We start from the raw sequence: 23,059 nt of genomic DNA, 5'->3' as shown, positions 1-23,059 counted from the left end.
TCCTGGTCGGTCTCTGATAGTTTAGGTAGCGAGATTCCCTCTAGGAAAGAGTGGAGTTCTGCCTCCGTGTGTTTTCTCTCAGAGGTATATAGTTTGCAGTAAAAATCATGAAAAGTTAAATTGATCTTTTTTGGGTCATATGTGACCTCGTCCTCTGCTGTTCGGATAGCCATGATTGTACGCTCTGACTGCTCCTTTTTTAATTGGTTAGCAAGCAATCTACTGGGCCTATTGCTATACTCATGGTATTTCTGTTTAGTAAAGAAAACTTTTTTTTTTATCTCCCGAGTGTAGTCCAAATTCAGTTTGGCTTTGGCTGCTTTAAGATGACTCCAGGAAGTGCTGTCTAGGGATTGTTTATGTATTTTTTCACAGCATTCCAGCTCCCTCTCAAGATCTAGCCTGTGTGCTTCCATTGCTTTTTTCTTAGAGGAAGCATATGCAATTAGATGACCTCTTAGTGTGGCTTTAGCAGCGTCCCACATTGTGGCCGGAGAAACAGGGGAATCTTTATTGTCTTGTGTGTGTAGTTGTCTATCCATGTAGTTACTAATGTATGGAACTCGTCATTTGATAGCATGGAGGTGTTGAATTTCCAGCTCTTTGACCTCGGGATGTTTTTGCAGAGGTCAAAGCGGAGGTGGACAAAGGCGTGATCTGAAAGTGCTATGGGTCCGATTGTACAAGTGGCTGAATTTATGAAACTCTTTGGGATAAAAATGTAATCTATACGGGAGTAGGTGTTATGGACATTAGAGTAGTATGTATAGTCCATAGATGAGCTATTATTCTCTCTCCAGATATCTATCAGCCCCATCTCTTTAGTAAGAGAGTTCAACATCTTTGCAGATCTAGGATTTGTGGTGGGGACTTGAGATGATTTGTCTAGGGTTGGGTTAAGGGTACAATTAAAATCTCCGGCCACCACACCAAAGGAGACACAATGCTCATTGAACAGGGTTATAATTTTTGACATGAAGGCAGGAGTATCTGTGTTAGGGCGTATATGTTTAATATAGTAATTGGTTGACCATATAGTGACCCAGTTATCAAAATAAATCTCCCCCGGATCAGATATGTTTTTGTCTATTATGAATGGAACATTTTTATGGATAAGTATGGCTGTGCCTCTACTGTTTGATTTGAAAGATGAGAAATACACCTGTCCCACCCAAGCTCTGCGGAGTTTGGCATGTTCAGCATCACAGAGGTGTGCCTCTTGTAATAGCGCAATGTCTGCTTTTTCCTTTTTTAGAGCACATAGTATCTTTTTCCGTTTTATTGCATGCCCTAGAACATGGCAGTTCCATGTCAATAGATTTAAGGTACTAGTCATCGTCATCGAGCAGTAATCGAACTTTAGTGCAAGTCATCGCTGGGTAAAAGTGGATAGTAATTACAGCTGCGTTCACATAAAAGGAAAATAAATGGTGTACATAAAATAATAATCTCTGAACACCCCAGCCGAGTTCCCAAACAACTCGACACATCCCGTTGGATCTATTACACCCCCCCCCCCCCCCCCCCCGCTCAGAAATGCCTCATCCTCTCCACCCCGCATTGAGTAAGTAACACAGTTGCCCTCGTCCAGACCTCAGTAAAAGAGGGTAGAAAAATAAAATCAATAGCCCAGCCTACATATACCTCCCCCAAGGGACATAGGGAACCCCAGGTAATAATAGGAACATCAAAAAAAAACAGGGAAATAAAAGTAGGCTGAAACATTAGTAGGCCTAGGTTAGGCTATAACAGCCCATCCCTCTCAGTTAAAGGAAAATAAATATAAATTGGACGGCTGTAATGACATTTAGGGGGTGGGTCTCTGGATATCGGCTATATGTCGTCTTACCTCCTTTAGTAATGGCATTAATCGCATTTAGTCATTGGTCTGTTTCTCATTGGCCAGGATTGTCTTTCAAAAAACGTTTTGCCTCTTCGGGAGTTTTGAAGTGTCGCAAGGCTCCTTGGTGAAGAATCCTGAGCTCGTTTGGGTATTTGAATCCCCTGAAGATGCCTCGGTCAATGGAGTATTTCTTCACTTCACAAATTCTCGGCGCTTTCGGCGTATTCCAGCTGACAGGTCCTGGTGTAAAGCGAGTTTGGCGTTTCCCACTGTGATGGTGTTGTTTTTCGCCGCCTGTAGGACTCGTTCCTTGTCGGTGAATCTCAGGAAACGTATGGTGATTGGGCGCGGTGGTTGTCTGGCTGCTGGTGGGGGCCTCAGTGCTCGGTGAGCTCTCTCGAGTTCTATGGGCCTGTCGGTGGGCAGGTGGAGCCACTCGGGAAGTTTGTCTTGCAGGTAGCGGATCAGTGGCATGTTTCCCTTTCTTTTCGCCCAGATTGAATAGAACACAATTATTCCTTCGCCCCCTGTTTTCCAGGTCCTCTGTTTTCTCTTCCAGATGCTCGATTTTCTTTTTAGCATATGCTATTGTTTCCATGGCATCTGTCAATAAGTTTTCCATGGATAGGATTCGCCCCTCTGCCTCGTCCAGGCGCCCCGCGTTTATATCTTGTTGTTGATGTCAGGCAATGCGTTTTCCAGGATTGTCACCTCGCCCCCTATCGCACTGAGCTGAGAGTTAATGGCATCTAATTTGGTGTTTAGTTCTGTACGTTGGGATCTCAACTCAGAGAGGATGTCTTCGACAGAGTGCGAGGTTGGCATTCGTTGTGCCTCGTGGGGGAGCGGGTTCTCTTGCTCCTGGCTAATGGCGCTAGTTTTTTCTGAAGCTAGCTTCTTCTTGGAGGCTTTTTCCGTTGCTAATACTCGAGTCCGGGTAAAAATGTCACCTGTAGTGTCGCCTTTTGTAGCCGCCATGACTTTTTCTTACTAAAGCTAAATGAGTGTGAACTTGGAATGGAGGTAAGATTAGGAATTGGAAACTACTTGTGCGGAGCTCTTAGTTCACGCGGCCATCTCGTTCAAGGGTCACGTGATCCCCCTAGCCCTTGTTTTTCTAGTTTTTCAAGTTTTGAACACTCTGCCTTCCCTGACCCTGAGCCTGCCTGCCGTTCTGTACCTTTCTGACTCTGCCCTGGATTACCGACCTCTGCCTGCCCTTGACCTTTCGTCTGCCTGCCCCCTGTTTTGTTAATAAACATCTGTGATTCGAACTGTCTGCATCTGAGTCTTATCCTGAGGTCTGATAACTATGTCTATTTAACTCTTTAGTCATATCCCAGTTTACCTATTTGCTTATGGCCTTGCCTACACCTAGGGACTAAATATTCAATTTTATTTGGAATGGCAAACCAGACTAAAATAAATGGGCCTATTTATATAATGAATATGAATTCGGAGGGAAGAAATGTTTAAATATTAAAACATTAGACCTCTCATTAAAGGCTTCAGTCATGCAAAAGTTATACTTTAATCTGAACTGGTTCTCTAGCAGATTAGTTCAAATGTAATATTTCTTACATTGTTAGCCCAGTGTTATTACATACAGCCGGAAAGAACTATTGGATATCACAGAGCGACGTCAACTTACCAACATTACGACCAGGAATACATCTTTCCTGAAGCAGATCTTTTGTTCGCACCACCACCCAGGACATTGGATCTGATTCCAGAGGCCAACCCAAAACAACGTCGCTGCAGAAGAAGTAGACGGAGTGGCCTCTTGGTCCGACTTCGAAGGCATGTACACCACCCTCCACTTCTGAGTATAATTAATCGCCAAATGTCCAGTCTCTAGATAACAAGGTAGACAAAATTAGGGCAAGGGTTGCTTTCCAGAGAGACATCCGGGATTGTAACATTCTGTGTTTCATGGAAACATGGCTCTCTTGGGATATGTTGTCGGAGTCGGTACAGCCATTGGGATTCTTTATGCGTCACGCCAGCAGAAATAAACAACTCTCTGGGAAGAAGGGCGGGGGTGTATGCTTTATGATTAACGGCTCATGGTGTAATCATAACAACATACAGGAAGTCAAGTCCTTTTGTTCACCTGACCTAGAATTCCTTACAATCAAATTCCGACCATATTATCTCCCAAGAGAATTCTCGTCGGTCACAGCCGTGTATATCCCTCCTCAAGCCAATACCACGACGGCCCTCAAGGAACTTCACTGGAAACCATACATCCTGAGGCTGCATTTATTGTAGCTGGGGATTTTAACAAAGCAAATTTGAGAACAAGGCTACCTAAAATCTATCAGCATATTTATTGTAGCACTCTTGCGGGCAATACACTGGATCACTGCTACTCTAACTTCCGCGATGCATGCAAGGCCCTCCCTTCGGCAAATCCGACCACGACTCCATTTTGCTCCTTTCGTTCTATAGGTAGAAACTCAAACAGGATGTACCCGTGACTAGAACTATCCAACGCTGGTCTGACCAATCGGCATCCATGCTTCAAGATAGTTTTGATCATGCGGACTGGGAAATGTTCCGGGCAGCCTCAGAGAATAACATCGATTTATTCGGTTGATTCGGTGAGTGAGTTTACAAGTGCATTGGAGATGTTGTACCCACTGTGACTATTAAAACCTAGCCTAACCAGAAACCTTGGATAGATGGTGGAATTCACTCAAAACTGAAAGCGCGAAACACTGTATTTAACCATGGAAAGATGACTGGGAATATGGCTGAACATTAACAGTGTAGTTATTCCCTCCGTAAGGCAATCAGCATTCAACACCATAGTACCCTCTAAACTCATCCCTGGGCCTCAACCACGCCCTGTGCAATTGCGTTCTGGACTTTCTGACGGGCCGCCCCCAGGTGGTGAAGGTAGGAAACAACATCTCCACTTCGCTGATCCTCAACACTAGGGCCCCACAAGGGTCAGCCCCCTCCTGTACTCCCTGTTCACCGATGACTGCGTGACCATGCACACCTCCAACTCAATCATCAAGTTTGCAGATGACACAACAGTTGTGGGCTTGATTACCAACAACAACAAGACAGCCTACAGGGAGGAGGTGAGAGCACTCGGAGTGTGGTGTCAGGAAAACAACCTCTCACTCAACATCAACAAAACAAAGGAGATGATTGTGGACTCCAGGAAACAGCAGAGGGAGCACACCCCATCCTCATCGATGGGACAGCAGTGGAGAAGGTGGAAAGTTTTAAGTTGCTCGGCGTACACATCACGGACAAACTGAAATGGTCCACCCACACAGACAGTGTGGTGAAGAAGGCGCAACAGCGCCTCTTCAACCTCAGGAGGCTGAGGAAATTTGGCTTGTCACCTAAAACCCTCACAAACTTTTACAGATGCACAATTGAGAGCATCCTGTCGGGCTGTATCACCGCCTGGTATGGCAACTGCATCACCCACAACCGCAAAGGCTCTCCAGAGGGTGGTGCGGTCTGCACAACGCATCACCAGATGCAAACTACCTGGCCTCCAGGACACCTACACCGATGTCACTGGAAGGCCATAAAGATCATCAAGGACAACAACCACCCCAGCCATTACCTGTTCACCCCTCTACCATCCCAAGGCGAGGTCAGTACAGGTGTATCAAAGCTGGGACAGAGAGATTGAAAAACAGCTTCTATCTCAAGGCCATCAGACTGTTCCATCACTGACACAGAGAGGCTGCTGCTTACATACAGCCTCTAAATCATTGGCCACCTTAATAAATGGATCACTAGTCACTTTAATAATGCCACTTTAATAATGTTTACATTCTTGTATCACTCATCTCATATGTATATACTGTCACGCCCTGGCCATAGAGAGGCTTTATTCTCTATGTTGGTTAGGCCAGGGTGTGACTAGTGTGGGCATTCTAGTTTCTTTATTTCTATGTTTTCTGTTTCTATGTTTTGGCCGGGTATGGTTCTCAATCAGGGACAGCTGTCTATCGTTGTCTCTGATTGGGAATCATACTTAGGCAGCCTTTTTCCTTTGTATTTTGTGGGTAGTTATCTTTGTTAGTGGCACTATAGCCCTAGTAAGCTTCACGGTCGTCTCTTTGTTTCTTGTTTTGTTGGCGACATTTACATAAATAAAGGAAAATGTACGCTCACCATGCTGCACCTTGGTCCGGTCATTTACACGATGACGTCTGTGACAGTGTGTACAAACTTTTGACTGGTACTGTAACAATTTCCCCAATCATCTTGAGGGTAAAGCCTTTCCTGTTGTGACATTTCTGATGAAAACATCTGCTTTCGAAGAATGTCACTTAAACAAACAGTATGAGCCCGAATCAACAATTCAGCAAAGTAATTTCACAGTTGGATGCAGTGAAAACAGGACAGATAACACCACCATTGCTTAAATGTGTGACATTATAAAATATTTTGTGAAGGAAATGCTACCTGCAACTTTCATAGAAAATGATATGCTCCACATTCACAGTTTATGCTCTGAAAATTGCAGTCAGTTCAAGAAAGCCAAAAACTAATAGTTCAACTAGGGCATGTTTTTAGAAAGAGGCATCATAGAATTCCCTTCACTGCAAGCATCGCAAGAAAACAAGATTTGTAAAACATGTCAAACTTTCAGCGGTCAAGCTTTAATGTCATCCATGTTCCAAAGAGATTACCTGTGAAGATAGACAGGCCAGCAGAGAGCTGTTTACCCAAGAGCTTGAATCTATCCTGCGTATATAACATACACCACTCTGAATTATCTAGAATTTTTAGCATTTTCAGATAATTAGCCATTTGTGAAATCGTACACACTACATGGCAAGCTCTGGTAAATATCGACTAAACTCAAGTATCAAAATCAATTGTGGGCTTTACCTTAGAGAAGGACCAAGAATTCCTGAAGCAAGCTGTGTTCTATCTGGTATCATACGAAAAGAAACACAGTGAAAAAGTACTCAATTTTCTTCACAAAGACAAAAGTAATATGTGCTCTGACAAATGCACAAAGAATAACTCATCTGTGTCTTAACTTCTAATTTCAAAGGCAACCAAAACTCTTCCATCTCCACTTACTAAAGAGGATTATGACATATTAAGCAAGTGATTCAATGACCAAATAATTTAAGGGTACAATTATCTTTTGATGTCACATCTGAAGGAACAATTTGTGTTCATTTCCCCCGCAGTCTTTGTGAGTCGCGAATGACAGTCTGTTTTGTGACAGCAATGAGGTTATGCCAAATGTGCCTGGAACCGAAATGGTGCACTATTGGTGGCGTTTTGATCATGTGATAGTGATAATCTATCAGCTGATCCACCCAAACAGCTGAAACTGAGTATTTCTGTCTGTAATAAAGCCCTTTTGTGGGGAAAAACTCATTCTGATTGGCTGGCCCTGGCTTCCCAGCCTATGCCCTCCCAGGCCCACCCATGGCTGCGCCCCTGCCCAATCAAGTGAAATCCATTGATTAGGGCCTAATTCATTTCAGTAAAATCTTTGAAATTGTTGTATGTTGAGTTTATATTTTTGTTCAGTATAAATATGCTAGCATGAAACAAACTAGTTTTTGCATGATATGAGATTGTTCTGCTGGTGACATCTTCCTCTTACTAACAAGCAGTCGAATTGCCCTATTCTTTGTCTGTAACAGTGAAAGACACACGTGATCAAAAAATAATAATTCTACCAGTATTCAAGTCTCCCCGCCCAGCGCCCACAACCAGTGACCACTGCATACAGGTCAGACAAGTGCACTCTTGGGGCGTGTGGGCGGGGATGGGGAATTTTCAGAGATTCAAAATCTTATGAAATTAGCTAGTTTAATGTGCAATTCGTTACCTTTAAAAATAAAAACATTTAAGAGACTCAAAATAAAATCCACCGAAGTGCGAGGGCACTTTTTCATAAGAGGACCAAAGGGCAGGTGCTTGGGCCCTATCTGTTCACATGCCTGGTATTGAGCTAATACAAGCTGCCCAGACCACCTGACACCTGAGACAGAGGTAATACAGCCCGCATTACGTCACCTTACCTGATATAATGGATCTGCTTGTTTGGGTTCATTCCCTACCTGTATGTGTGTCTGTGCTGATGAAGGGGATACGGCTCAGTGTGTGTGAGTACTGGGAGGCAGGTATTAGCCCTGACAGATCGCACCGTTAATTGCTAATTGTGTTTCTCATTAGGTGCAGGGGTGACAGGTGTTGTTAGTGTGTTGTGAGTTTTCCGGTGCTCTCCCATGACTTGTGCTAACTCCCCCCGTGCTCCACCGCCGATCCACGCTCTAATGGCTCCCCCGAGATCTGCCATCAGCCCCTGCCCTGGGCTCCATGCAGCGAGAGGTCGACTTTAGATACTCTGTAACAGCCGTGCGTGAAGTCGCAGTGGGATGTGGTTTCCTGTATTCTTTTGTTTGTCAATTCCCTTTCACAAATAGACTCAATCTATTTTTCTCATTGGTTTGAGTAAAGTATTATATACATAATAACATTTGAACTATGGTTCATGGAAGCATATGGGTTCTTAAGGTAAAGGCAGAGAGGCCTTCTGAATATTTCAATGTTGTTCCTTTGTTTTGACATCTTGGGCGGGGTCTCATTTTCATACTCTAACTGTATACTTGACATTGACAATGCTCTCTTTCCTTTTTCTGCTGATACTTATACTTATTCAAAGAATACAACACCAACCAGCTATACTCAATGGTACATAGTGGTCCATAGTTGCTTGCTTCAATGAATCCCGAATAAAACAGTATTTTGTCGCGCGCAATCAGAATAATTTACTATGGAGATAAACCCTGTTCTCATTACCTTTCACATCACAAGAAAGAGAGTTCTAATGTACATATGATGTGAGGGTTTCAAATTAATATTAGAAAAGGGGTTCCCCAAGGCTCCAATTTAGGGCCTGTTTTGTTCAGCATTCATCTAAATGATATCGGCAAAGCTGTGAAATACCATTTCACTGCAGAACATATGACATTCTATAAAATGTGGACAATACAATGTTTGAGTTTCCATAGTTAGTCCCCTGACATTACACAAATTGTGTTCCTACGATGTCCCAAACTGTTTTAAAATAGTAAATAAATCGGCATGGCAAAAAAAATCCATGCCTTCTTCTACATTATCTTCCTGGATGCAACTGGCTTTAACCCCGAGGTCTTGGCCTAACCACATGGCTGAATCAGTGGGTCAGTGGTGGCAGTGATAGCTTTTCTAATAGAATATCCTGGGTTGATTGTTTTGGTGATTGATAATTATTATTGTTGCTGAGACCCTGGTGTCCCCGTTTACCTCTCCTTGCTCCTCTGGTGAGCTGTGTTTTCACCGGCTACTAATTACAACCTGAGGCCCTGTCCCCACACGGCCTGAGTCTGACACGTCCCCCCAGTGTCACCTCTGTGTCCCCCACCACTGCCATTAGCCGCACTTGGCAGCCAGTATTAGTCCAGATATTAGCGCCTCGCCGGCCCACCTGCTGCCCTTATGGGACACTCTCATTGCACCCCTATGTGTGTCTGTTCTGTGCTAGTGGGGAATCGGGACTATCGGGGCACATTGCGTTAATAATAATAATTACCCCCCAGGCACTATCCCAGTCCCTACGTACACAGTCCCGCTAACGAAGTGTCTCAGTCAGGGTCCTGTGCGCCTATAGCCCTTCCCCAGGGAACGGCATGTCTAGTCCACACAATGCACAATACCGCCAACCCCTCATCCCCTGATCCCCTCCTGCTTTGTTAGATTGACCCCCCCCCCCCTCTTTCTCTTTCTATGCTCCCTGGTCTTCCTTTGATATCACCTGAGTGGGCTACTCTTGACTTTGCCTCTGTAGCAGACGCTCCCTCCTTCGCTCCCCTTGTGAGAGTGACTCCAGGAGACCCCCCCACCTCCTTTGTCGTGAGATCACTCTACCCCTCTGGGTCTTTTTATTTTCCTGTTCGCACAGCAGATCCATCCAGTGCCAATTATCTCATCATTTCCACCAACTAATTCACCATCAGCCTCAGCAGTGTGCCCTTCTTTCTTGCCACTGCAAGTTATTTGTAAGGTATATGATGTAGTGGTATATTTCCATAGAAATGTCAATAGCATTTTTTTTTATTGCTTACTTACCTCATGTTTACTTCGGATTAAAAATGCTCAGTGGACAGGACAAACATCTTGTTATATTGCCCAATGCCGAAAAGTGTTTAACCAAGCTTTTGAGGCCGACATCAAGTGTTCTGATTTAGCTTCTTATGCAACAATTTAATTTATATACACTGAAGAAAAATTTAAATGCAACATGCAACAATTTCAAAGATTTGACTGAGTTACAGTTCATATAATAAGAAAATCAGTCAATTTAAATAAATTCATTAGACCCTAATCTATCGATTCCGCATGACTGGGAATACAGATCTGCATCTGTTGGTCACAGAAACCTTAAAAAAGGTAGGGAAGTTGATCATTAAACCAGTCACTATCTGTTGTGACCACCATTTGCCTGATGCAGCACGACATATCTCCTTCACATAGAGTTGATCAGGCTGTTGATTGTGGCCTGTGGAATGTTGTCCCACTCCTCTTCAATGGCTGTGCTAAGTTTCTGGATATTGGCAGGAACTGGAACATTCTGTCGTATCAGAGCATCCCAAACATGCTCAATGGGTGACATGTCTGGTGAGTATGTAGGCCAGAGAAGAACTGGGACATTTTCAGTTTCCAGGAATTGTGTTCAGATCCTTGCAACATGGGGCTGTGCATTATCATGCTGAAACATGAGGTGATGGCGGCGAATGAATGGCATGGCAATGGGCCTCAGGATCTCGTCACGGTATCTCTGCATTCGAATTGCCATCGATAAAATGCTATTGTGTTCGTTGTCTGTAGTTTATGCCGGCCCATACCACAACCCACAGCCTCCATGGGGCACTCTGTTCACAACATTGATATCAGCAAACCTCTCACTCACATGTCTGCCATCTGCCTGGTACAGTTGAAACCAGGATTAATCCGTGAAGAGGACACTTCTCCAGCATGCCAGTGGCCATCAAAGGTGAGCATTTGCACACTAAAGTTGGTTACAATGTCGAACTGCAGTCAGGTCAAGACCCTGGTGAGGATGACGAGCACGCAGATGAGCTTCCCTGAGACGGTTTCTGACAGTTTGTGCAGAAATTCTTTCGGTTGTGCATACCCACAGTTTCATCAGCTATCAGGGTGTCTCTCCTCAGACCATCCCGCAGGGGAAGAAGCCGGATGTGGAGGTACTGGGTTGGCATGGTTACAGATGGTCTACGGTTGTGAAACCAGTTGGTCAAATTCTATAAAACTACATGGGAAGCAGCTTATGGTAGAGAAATGAACATTTCAGTTCTCAGGCAACAGCTCTGGTGGACATTCCTGCAGTCAGCATGCTAATTGCTCGCGCCGTCAAAACATGAGACATCTCTGGCATTGTGTTATGTGACAGAACTGCACATTTTAGAGTTGCACCTGTGTAATGATAATGCTTTTTAATCAGCTTCTTGATATGCCACAACTACCAAGTGGATGGACTATCTTGGCAAAGGAGAAATGCTCACTGAAAGGGATGTGAACAAATTTGTGCACAAAAGCTTTTTTTTGCGTATGGAAATGTCTGGGATCTTTTATTTTAGCTTAAGAAACATGGGACCAACACTTTATATGTTGCGTTCATATTTTTTTGTTCAGTATAGATTCAAAATATAATAAAGTGCCAGTGTCAACTCCTTTCGGAAAATCATGAATATCTATGACAATGGAACAACCTTCTACTGTACTTCAAATCATCCCATTCTGTTAAAGCTGTGATAGGTGTTAACAATAGACAGTACCATAGATCTCTGAGGTGTTCCTGGAGTGCCATGATGCCACTCACGCTGATCCCTCCTGGAGGCTTGGGCGGGTGTCAGTGGACGCTGGTACGGTGCACAGATCTGATTGAATGTGACAGGAGATCCCCGAACAAGGCTGAAGTGTCCAGTCACATCTTTGTCCCCATCACACAGACAGATGTGTCGAGTAGATTTAAGTGATGTACTGCATGTCTATACAAGTTAAATCTAATTTAATATGTCACGCACGTCCTACTCAAACTCTCAATGAGGTGACCTGGCAGAACATGACAAAACAGTCTGTGATATGATTTCTGTAACATTGTTCTCAACGCCTTTGTGTGGTGTGGATTGACACCATTACATACTGTGGTATGTATTCTCCAGCTTTGTCTTTTCACTATCGCATTGGTCTTTTTCTAATGATAAGGGGAGGATTCCACAGTAAACTGAATTTGAAGTTGTTTCAGTCACACTTTATTTGAATAGCCCCATATTGATGATCTACAGATGGTCACACTAGCAACAAACTATCCGTTGAAAAGCAAATGCTTGCTAAGGTTACGGTTCGGGTTAGGTTTAGAATAGGGGTAAGGGTTCAAGTTAGGGCAAGGGTTAAGTTTAGGGAAAGGATAATGGTTACGGTTAGGGCTAGTGTTCGTGGATAGTTAGTTGAGATGTTGTTGACAGTTATTGAACATCTACTGAACATCTACAAACCATCTACTCGGGACTATCCAAATAAAGTGTTACTGTGGTTTCTTTTAACAGACGTTCAAGCTATCTATACTTTGATTGATGTATAATTTGTCCATAATAATGTTTCACTGCCATTCTGCTCCTAGTTTACTCCTTGCCGTTCATCGTGTCACTTCATCACTTAAATAGCCAATAATCTGTGCAACACAACAACAGTCTATTTAGATCTTCTCTTTCTTCTGGCAAATACTATTTAAACAACCTGGTAAACATGTCTGTCTTAATTCATTATTCTCCTCCCCATCATGATCAAGCCTCTCGATTTAATGAGGCAAATAGATATTTCTGCAGTGATTGTCTCTCTCCCTCAAAGTATTAAGACTATTAAATGGACACATCTGTTTTTAATTAGGAGCTAAAGTCACCTCGACGCTGCCTTCCATTTTAATGTACTTTGAGCAGTGATTTCATCATGCCCCCCCCCCGACAAACAATGCAGTGTTTCTCTGCGGCTCTCTGTTAAACAATGGCCTAAAATTAGATAAATAAGGAAGGATGAAACAATTCTACCGGCATACCAGAGACACTGCAGTACACAGAAAGGCCTATCCAGGGTTTTGTCCAGCAGTATAATGACATACATTAGATAATTGTCCCATCCTTCTTTATGTAATTCTAGACAATAGCACTTCAGTGATTTGTCCATAGAGAGAGTAGGCAAAAGTATAGGCTGTTTTGGTTTGGTTCCTGTTGCTAAATCAAATAAAATCAAATTTATTTATACAGCCCTTCGTACATCAGCTGATATCTCAAAGTGCTGTATAGAAACCCAGCCTAAAACCCCAAACAGCAAGCAATGCAGGTGTTGAAGCACGGTGGCTAGGAAAAACTCCCTAGAAAGGCCAAAACCTAGGAAGAAACCTAGAGAGAAACCAGACTATGTGGGGTGGCCAGTCCTCTTCTGGCTATGCCAGGTGGAGATTATAACAGAACATGGCCAAGATGTTCAAATGTTCATAAATGACCAGCATGGTCAAATAATAATAATCACATGCAGAACAGTTTAAACTGGAGCAGCAGCACGGCCAGGTGGACTGGGGACAGCAAGGAGTCATCATGTCAGGTAGTCCTGAGGCATGGTCCTAGGGCTCAGGTCCTCCGAGAGAGAGAAAGAAAGAGAGAAAGAGAGAATTAGAGAGAGCATACTTAAATTCACACAGGACACCGGATAGGACAGGAGAAGTACTCCAGATATAACAAACTGACCCTAGCCCCCCGACACATAAACTACTGCAAATCAATGTTGATTGGTCGCATACACAGTTTTGCAGATGTTATCGCAGATGGAGCGGAATGCTTGTGTTTCTAGGTTCTATGTGGCCTAATAGCATCTTTATAGACACAAATATCAATACATTTTTTTTGGTGGCCTTACAAATAATGCCAAAATATCAGTGGTCCTCAAGGTGCATAAGGATCTACTGATCATTTTAGGGAAACGCAGTGCATTGTGGGATGTTGCTTTTGGTTAGTTGAGGAGGGAAGCGGGCAGATGTGAGACTCCGGGAGGCGGCTCTCAGAGCCAGGTCCCTGTAGAATAACCCATAATTGGATGCAGAACTCATGAGTATCTTCTGCGTAGGGATGCTGTGGCGCTTGACTTAGCTCCACCTGCCACCTAGTGGAGTAGACGAGATTTTGTGAGAGAGACTGTTGTAGCTCAGGCTTTTACGATTTAACCAGTGCATACGGTATATGAAAGCTAGTATCTCAGGTCTTGTGCACTAGATATTAGTCTGGCCATTTTGAGTAACTGAAACCATTTGTTTTTCCTTTTGAAAGGCTTTGTTGGTGAGGTGTTCTTGATTTTTTTTCTGCAGCTGACAATGGTAGAGATTGAAAGGCATGTAATTATCTATGTGGAACACATGCTGTGTATTTGTTTGGGGTCTGAGTTCAATGGAACAGGTTAATTATGCACGACATTGTGTCTTGTTAGGTTGGCCAAAGTGGGCTAATAGACAGGCTCAGTCCTGCATACTTGTTATACCCTATAACAGATACAGGTGTGTTGTGAGAATTTGAATTACAAGTTAGCCTGTTGTGTATGCAGGCAGAGAAATAATTATCCACAGGGCAAATCATGTTTATTGTAGATTGTCTTTCACAGAGGAACCCAAATGAGTCTGTGCTGTTCTTTTAGCACCCAAACAATATAAGATGACTTATGTGCTCGTTATAGAGGAACAACATGCGAATATATAACCCACACATCTATAACTGACATCCCAGTCAGTATGCAACTGTCCACCTGTATGGATGTCTAAATCCTGTTCATGATATTCCCTTGTGACAAAATTGTCTGCAGTATCGCCTAAGGCCACTGAAGGTCAGTGTAACACCTCTTATTGAAACGTTCTTAGAGGGATGTGGAGAGCATTGATTATTACCTTAAACATCACAAGCACATGACAATGATACCATCGTTTGGGTACTACCAAACATGCTCTAGTTTGGAAAGTACAGCTGTTTTAGTTGTTTGGTTGTGTCCCACATGTTCGTATATTTATTTTGGTAGGCTACTATACACAATGTACAAAACATTTGGAACACCTTCCTAATATTGAGTTGGACCCCTTTTGCCCTCAGAACAGCCTCGATTCGTCAGGGTATGGACTCTGCAATGTGTTGAAAGCATTCCAATGGGATGCTGGCACATGTTGATGCAAATACTTCACATAGTTGTGTCAAATTGCCTGGATGTCCTTTGGGTGGTGGTCTATTCTTGGTACAGACAGGAAACTGTTGAGTGTTTTTTTAAAAACAGCAGATTGGCAGTTCTAGACAGACTCAAACTGGTGAGCCTGGCACCTACTACCGTACCTCGTTCAAAGGCACTGAAATCTTTCGTCTTGCCCATTCATCCTCTGAATAGCACACAAGTAATCCATGTCTCAATTGTCTCAAGGCTTAAAAATACTTCTTTAACCTGTCACCTTATCTACATTAATTGAAGTGGATTTAACAGGTGACATCAATCAGGGACCGTAGCTTTCACCTTGATTCACCTGGTCATGGGTGGGTTGTAATGTTAGCCTAATGTGATCTAGGCCTTTTTTCTAAAAATAACTTTGATCCCTCCCCTAAACACCCCGACCCACACTCCTTTTCACATTTATAAAATCATTAATGGGTAGGCCACATATGAATTCTATATCCAGTGAATTTCTTTTTGATCACTCAAAAGCTTTCACAAGTCCTTTAAAATGTGTATTTTTGACTCAAGCAAAAACGATCTGAGGCCTAGAGGAAGAGAATCGCTCATGTCTGAGGATGACATTGTCACAGTTTTCAGTAATGAGTCACTCAGAGATCCAGTCAAGGGGAGATAGTAATGATGTTTATCAAAGAAAGTAGAAAAATTGGTGTGTTTTCAACCCCCACTCTGTCTAGCCTGGAATACAAACTGGAATACCCTGTTTTACTTGAACAATTTAGATTCCAGGCTACATTATAATAAATCATTGATTAGATGTATATAACACTTTTTTACCAACTGAGGTACTCAAAGTGCTTTACATAGTAAGATAGAAACTCCACCACCAATGTGCAGCAGCCACCTGGGTGATGTACAGCAACCAGCATCTGATCTTCCATCCAGGGAGCGATCAGGACCGACCCTGCTTAGTATCAGAGGTAAACCAGCAGTGGGATGCAGGGTGGTAAATGTGTCCTATTGAAACAATAGATCATAAACCAGACAGGAACCAGCTGCTTCAGCAATTACGTTAATATTCTTCCTCACGCTTATTGGTTCACCCACCATTCTAATCGAGTAAGAGGGAACAAGACGATCACACACGGTAACTGATACTGTAGGTCATTTCCCTCTGGTTCGATTGAGAACAGAACAACAATGTACCATCCAGAAATAAAGTGTTATAACATTTTCATAGCCCTTTATGTTTGTATAATACGTTGTTCTTCCTTTGTGATTAATAAGTGTGGGTAGGATCAGGTGGTTCATCACGTCCCGGTTCAAATCCCGGGATACTGCTTTTGTCCAAGGCAGAAGGATGAATGACTTCACCACACCATCGAACCATTACATCAACTGTTGTCGTGCTATGTCCTGTACGTCTGCATTGTCCTCTGAGAATGTGGCGTTATGTGGAAGTCAAAAACAGAACACAGTTGCAGTTTGTTAGGGAGCAGGGAAAGGAAGCCAGGGCTAACAGCACTGCACCAGCCACCAGCCCACACAGAGGCACGATGTTCATTGGCAAGAACAAGTAGTTATTGTGTTGTGCCATGATAAACCTGAGTTCGTCAACGCTGGGTTCTTTGTCAAGGTTCTGCTAGGTTAGTTACCAAAAGGATGCACAGTATTCCTCCAACACATTTTAGGGTCAAGATGGTAGCTGGGATTCTTGATAGTCTGACATGGCATCGCCACTTCCCAGGTATCTCAATTGTATGTTGATATGTAAATACATGACTGTTTTATGATCCGTGTGCATGGTACACATTGTTCGACATGACGAGACAACTTCATCTGTGAGAGAGTGTGAGCACATTGGGTGGTCAAGCTAACAAGGAGAGCTGTTCAATGTTATTTTGACAATGCAAAACTTGAAACTCTTGATGTCTACTTTACAGTTTAACTAGACAACTTGTTAAAGAATAACATAAACACAACACCCTGCAGACCTGGCTTGCATACATGTGTTCCATTAAGCTTCTCTTGAGATAAGCACACAATTTCTCCTGTATAGCTTATAGTTGAGGGGGAAAACAGGGTATTGTTCACTACATTGTTAGCAGCAGACATTCCCTGGACATGCCAGCCGCTAGCTAAACTGATAAGCAGCTAGCTATCTATACATCTCTTTATGTGGAGGCAGAAAAAGACTCTCTGTGTTAGCATTAGCTTTGTAAGTGCTCTATTTATCTGTTTGTGGGCCTTTTTCTCTGAATACTCTTTCTAGTCTTGAGGCTTATGCCCCCGGTCATGATTGCGGTGGTTAGTCTGCAGAGAGGCGCATAGCACTAAGTGCTCTGGATGAGCAACACAGGCTTTCTACAAAGGGGACCGTGGAGCGAGAGAAATCCGCTCTGGGACGTGCAGTTTAGTGACTGGCAGAGCATGAATTATTCAACGTGGGAAGATAGTGTATCTTTCTAATACAGGGCTACAGTTTGTTCAGCTGCCTCTGGTTATTCCTAGAGAACATTGCAAAGAAGCCTGACCCATAAATCAGTTATGGATCAAAAGGTCTCTTTTCTCTGTGGGTTAAGAAACATAATTGCTCTTGCTCAGAACAGTGGCAGGGGTAGAATAGGAGTTTGAGTGAGCATTTAAAAGGGATGAATGTGGATCGATGGGAGCAGAGCTGAGAGAAGGTACTGGTTGACCTTAGCGCCATAGCCTTATATCAGACTGCTTCTCCAGCAGTTCAATCCAAGGCATCTCCATGCCATCACGCCGTGGCATGCCGGCCAGATGCAGCTCCATAGCATGAGGCCTGGTCCACAGCGAGACCAATGGCCTCCACTGCTTCATCATGAAGACCACAGGGAGACTCTCTTCGCAGGCCAGACCAGCGACCAGAGGATTGCACGTACATGTAGTCTACAGTGGCATGGAAGCACAACTGCATATAAACAAAGCAAATATAACACATGAGAGGCTGTCTGTCCTAAAGCAAACATTGGGTAGTTCATTTATTAGCCAACGCATCACCCACTAAATATCTAGGTCTAGACCTTTCACAATGTTACAAAGCAGATCTATTCCAAACGTTCAGATTTATTCAACCTCGCTGGTTGTTGACGTGATCTGCAAGGCCCCGTCTTGTCTGTGGAGCGACTGATACTAACCAGACACTGTTTGTCACGGGCATCCAGAATGGCATTCGAATGGAATCCATTCCCTTCTCTTCTTTGTGCTTGTTCAACAGTAAGGTTTTTATTAGTTTATACACAGGTGGCCTTGAATTCAGTTGGTTATTTAAAAAAAAACATTATACCCAGATTTGAGTCATTGCTATAGATGGTGCAGCTGAACTGAAATGAATCCCAAACTCTCATTATGAGGACTATGTATAATTTATAAAAAGTATGACAAAAATACTGTTCAAAAGGTTCATCCTCAACATCACCGGGGGCACACTAGCTGCCCTCCAGGACATCTACAGCACCCGGTGTCACAGGAAGACCAAAAAGATCAGCCACCCGAGCCACTGCCTGTTCACCCCACTACTATCTAGAAGGTGGAGTACAGGTGCATCAACGCTGGGACAGAGACTGGAAATAGAAGCTGTTTCTCTGCCCATTACCATGCCCTGAACCTTAGTCACGGTTCTAAACAGCTACCACCATGTACTCCTGTACACCCTGCAGAGACAGAGACTGCTGCCCTGTGTACATGGTCATTGAATACTGGTCACTTCAATAATGTTCACATACTGTTTTACCCACTGTACATACTGTATTCTAGTTGTGGCTTATCTTATATAACATATTTTCTATTATTTGTTAAGGATTTTTTATATTTTTTATTGCATGGTATTACTGCACATCTACAAGTCAGTGTACGCGACCAATACACTTTGCTTTGATCTATTCTAAATGCTACTGTGTGGTGCTGTACTCCAGTTTGACTTACTCAGGACTCTTTCTGATTTTCTAAGAACATGTCCCGGGGCCTTTGTCCTGTGATGTGTTGGGGTGCTTGTTTTTCTGTGACGACAAGTGACCACCACAACGCAGCGGTCTATCAGGGAAAAACAAATATAGTGACAAAAAAAGATTGTCTGTGTGTGTGTTTGCATGGGTCATCAGCTGTGCGTGCATGTCTGTGTGTGTGTGCGTGTGTATCTGGGAACATGTGCCAGTCACGTCTGTGGTTCGCTGGATATCCCAAGGCTCTTTCCACTCCTATCAGCACACTGTAAACTAATCTATAGCGATCCTTCAGTTCCTCCAGCAGCTCCATGTGATGGATGGGATATCCAGACCCTGCAGTCTCTGTCGTCTGCCGTCTGCCCTTAAACAGTAATAGCATGAATACAACAGAAAACAGCACACTGTAGAATGTTAATGAATGTTCATACGGTCAGTCATTGAATCTGACACCAGACACCATAAACGATTTGACGTAGTTTATTCTGAAGGTTTTGGGAATTAACAGATAAGAGCAAAACCGGTATTCAGTTCAACCATTGGTAAAAATGGTTAACAACAGTTATAAATACAACTGTCACGACACTGAAGTTCATGAATGACTTTTTGTCCCAGTGTGGGCCCAGTTAAAACACTGGTGGTGAGATCCAGAGGTAGTGGTGGGTGGCTAAAGTTGACTAGGAGCAACACTGTTTCAGCACTGTGGAGAGAATGAACAGGGGGACAAATACAAAACTAGAAGCAACTGGTGGGGAAAAGCAGGTTAAGATGGATGTGAGGAAGAGCGTCTCTTTCCTCACCATCCATCCCCTTTGTTGACTGATTTGTAGCAATGAGGCACAGTCGTACATGAAAACGTATTCATGAATAGGGTGCTAGTTTGTTACCAGGACTGGTTGAGAAGCTATTATGACTTTGTACATCCCACTCAACCCTCTCAAATGAATGGTGAAATGACACCAAAACGTAGGCCTAACGAGTAATCTCTCCATGGTTCCTTCCCAAAGCAGTTGCTAGTTGTGCTTGAGACTCGACTGCCACCCTTTGGACCACACACTGATGTTTAAAGTCTCTATCCGTCCCTCGGTCTCGACAAAGGAACAGTGGGAAAGTGTCAAGGACACCTCCATTTCACATCTGCACAGACAAATAAAATAGTTATTTTTCATGGACGAGCCATTTCCTTTACAAAATAAATCTTATTTCTCAAGAATACAATAATAAAATGAAGCACGTTGGGAAAAAAGTAACAGAACTCCATATATACACATACTATTTTGGCAGACAAAAACATGAACAAGTTCATTATTGTAAACAGCGCTCTCCTCCCTTTTCTTCTCGCCATTGTTCCTCTTCCTGTTTCCTATTACATTCACAGCTCTAGGTTCTGGTTGGTCAGAAACCCGTAAATTGTGCTTAAGAAATCCTTGAACCGTTCAGAGCGGCTCTCCTAAGGTCAGACCCTGGGGTCTGCCTGTAAATAAGTGCACTGTCTCTACAGTAGGTCACTGCTTTAAGACTGTCCCGTGGCTGCAAGTTCACGTGGCCCTCCTAGTTGACCCGCAACATCTTGCTGTTGGACGTTGAGGTGGGCAGGAAGGGTTAAGGGCTTTTTGTGTGGTACCGGGTTAAGCAAAGGGAGGTTTGAGTGGGACTGGGGTGGGAATGGAATGGTTGTATACGGCGCTGGAATAAGAATAGTTGTGTGGCAACGGCACTAGAACAGGTATACTGTAGTCAGGTTTGTGTGGGACTGCGGTAAGGAGATTTATGTATGCCACTAGGGTAGGGAAAGGTGCTTGGGGGTATGAGTGCCACTAGGGTAGGGAAAGTTGCTTGGGGGTATGAGTGCCACTAGGGTAGGGAAAGGTGCTTGGGGGTATGAGTTCCACTAGGGTAGGGAAAGGTGCTTGGGGGTATGAGTTCCACTAGGGTAGGGCAAGGGGCTTGGGGGAGTGCCACTAGGGTGGGAAAGTGCTTGGGGGTACTAGGGTAGGGAAAAGGTGCTTGGGGTATGAGTGCCACTAGGGTAGGGAAAGGTGCTTGGGGGTATGAGTGCCACTAGGGTAGGGAAAGGTGCTTGGGGGTATGTGTGCCACTAGCGTAGGGAAAGGTGCTTGGGGGTTTGAGTGCCACTAGGGTAGGGAAAGGTGCTTGGGGGTTTGAGTATGAGTTCCACTAGGGTAGGGAAAGGTGCTTGGGGGTATGAGTGCCACTAGGGTAGGGAAAGGTGCTTGGGGGTATGAGTGCCACTAGGGTAGGGAAAGGTGCTTGGGGGTATGAGTTCCACTAGGGTAGGGAAAGGTGCTTGGGGGTATGAGTTCCACTAGGGTAGGGAAAGGTGCTTGGGGGTATGAGTTCCACTAGGGTAGGGAAAGGTGCTTGGGGGTATGAGTTCCACTAGGGTAGGGAAAGGTGCTTGGGGTATGAGTTCCACTAGGGTAGGGAAAGGTGCTTGGGGGTATGAGTTCCACTAGGGTAGGGAAAGGTGCTTGGGGGTATGAGTGCCACTAGGGTAGGGAAAGGTGCTTGGGGGTATGAGTGCCACTAGGGTAGGGCAAGGGGCTTGAAGGTATGAAGGGTTTAGGGCGTAAGCCTTCAGTTGTCCTCCTCAGAGAGCTCGTCCTCCCCCATGGCTTTCTCGGGGATGGCGTCCAGGCTGCGTGGTCGGGTCCTGGACTCGGAGCCTGCCGTGCTCCCTGAAGGCCCGTCCTTACTGAGGTTACAGGTGAGGGCGGCGTAGTGGATCTGCTTCAGGCTCTCCTGGACCTCACTCTTTGCGTGCTTCAGCAGGTCCGCCTGGCCCTGGAGGGAAGGCAGGGACATGACAGGAATGGCAATATACAGACAATGGAGCATGTATCAACAACTTGAATCTCCAGTTTAAACAGAAAGACAAAAGGGTATAACCAATAATACTTTAAAAAGGTCACGAAGCGAAAGAGTAGTGTGGTACTAACTGTTTAATCTTAGTTGTATGCGGTCAGACATTGGAGTCCTACACCTCCCCAATACCCAAGGAGCGTAACCGCTGCTTCTGTGTATAATGAATTATGCAGCGTAGCCAAACACTCACCAGGCACCAACTCAATTTCCCAGGGACCATGTATAAATGATGAGCCCAAACGCTCATGAGGTGAGCATGCAATTAATGCATGCAAATATCACAAATAAATATGTGGAAGGTCATTCCTCGATAATTAGCACTTGCATTGACACAGGGATTAAATGAACGGCATGAAGACAAATACATCAGACTGAGTGTGTACAATCTAACTAACTCAGACATAGGCTCTTACTCCACCGCGCTGCATCTGAAAAACAAATGTCAATATAAACCTTATGTCCCTTCTGTAAACAAAATGTTTTCCTCATTTAGTGAAGCTCAACTGCACTGTGGAATCAGAATCTCTGAAGTGTTTGCTCGGAAGTTGTTTCTTGAATTTAAATTCACTACCTATGCCTGCCCTCAATAAAACAAAACATTAAGTTAAACCTCTTACATGTAACTAAATGCAATCGAAAATGTAATCTATGTAATCCCAAGAAGTAATTATTTATCATGAGATAAACAATAAACTAGTAGTGCTGCATACTCCAAGATTAAACTCTCACCTTTCTGTTAAAAATAGTTATACATTGCAAAGGTGTAGTCACTTTCGAGGACACAAGCTCAAGTACACAGATCATATTTTATGATTATTTCCTATTCAACAAAACTGTATGAATAAGGCTTGAAATAAAAAAAAAAATCAAAACTATTAAGAGTTCACCTTCCTTATAATTGTAAAATACATATTGGTATATTTCGTGTTAGAGAAAATGTGTCTGTTTTCTAAAGGTCTCTCTTGATCAAAACGTCTGTCCCCATCACTGTGAACATCTCACAGAGTTCTAGCTTGGCTGCCTGAACTTGTTAGGAACTCGCCTTTCATCTCATTTTAATATTGTCCATCTATGACAAAGTATGTTCTGTCAATCTATTAAT

At 43.6% G+C, this 23,059-nt stretch overlaps 1 protein-coding gene across 1 annotated transcript in view; it reads right to left on the bottom strand.

The window, feature by feature from the left end:
* Positions 1–21,244: 21,244 nt before the first annotated feature.
* The window catches only part of LOC115104440 (inactive phospholipase C-like protein 2), a 61,585-nt gene continuing 59,770 nt past the window's right edge, over positions 21,245–23,059 (bottom strand). Inside the window, exon 8 of the mRNA XM_029625844.2 lies at positions 21,245–21,876. Within this exon, the coding sequence (XP_029481704.2) occupies positions 21,670–21,876 (207 nt within the window). The 3' untranslated portion in view covers positions 21,245–21,669. The remainder of the gene's footprint in view (positions 21,877–23,059) is intronic.

This window comes from Oncorhynchus nerka, linkage group LG3, assembly GCF_034236695.1.
Source record: "Oncorhynchus nerka isolate Pitt River linkage group LG3, Oner_Uvic_2.0, whole genome shotgun sequence".
In the NCBI taxonomy this organism is placed as follows: Eukaryota; Metazoa; Chordata; class Actinopteri; order Salmoniformes; family Salmonidae; genus Oncorhynchus; species Oncorhynchus nerka.
This window is presented reverse-complemented; position numbering and strand designations above follow the sequence as displayed.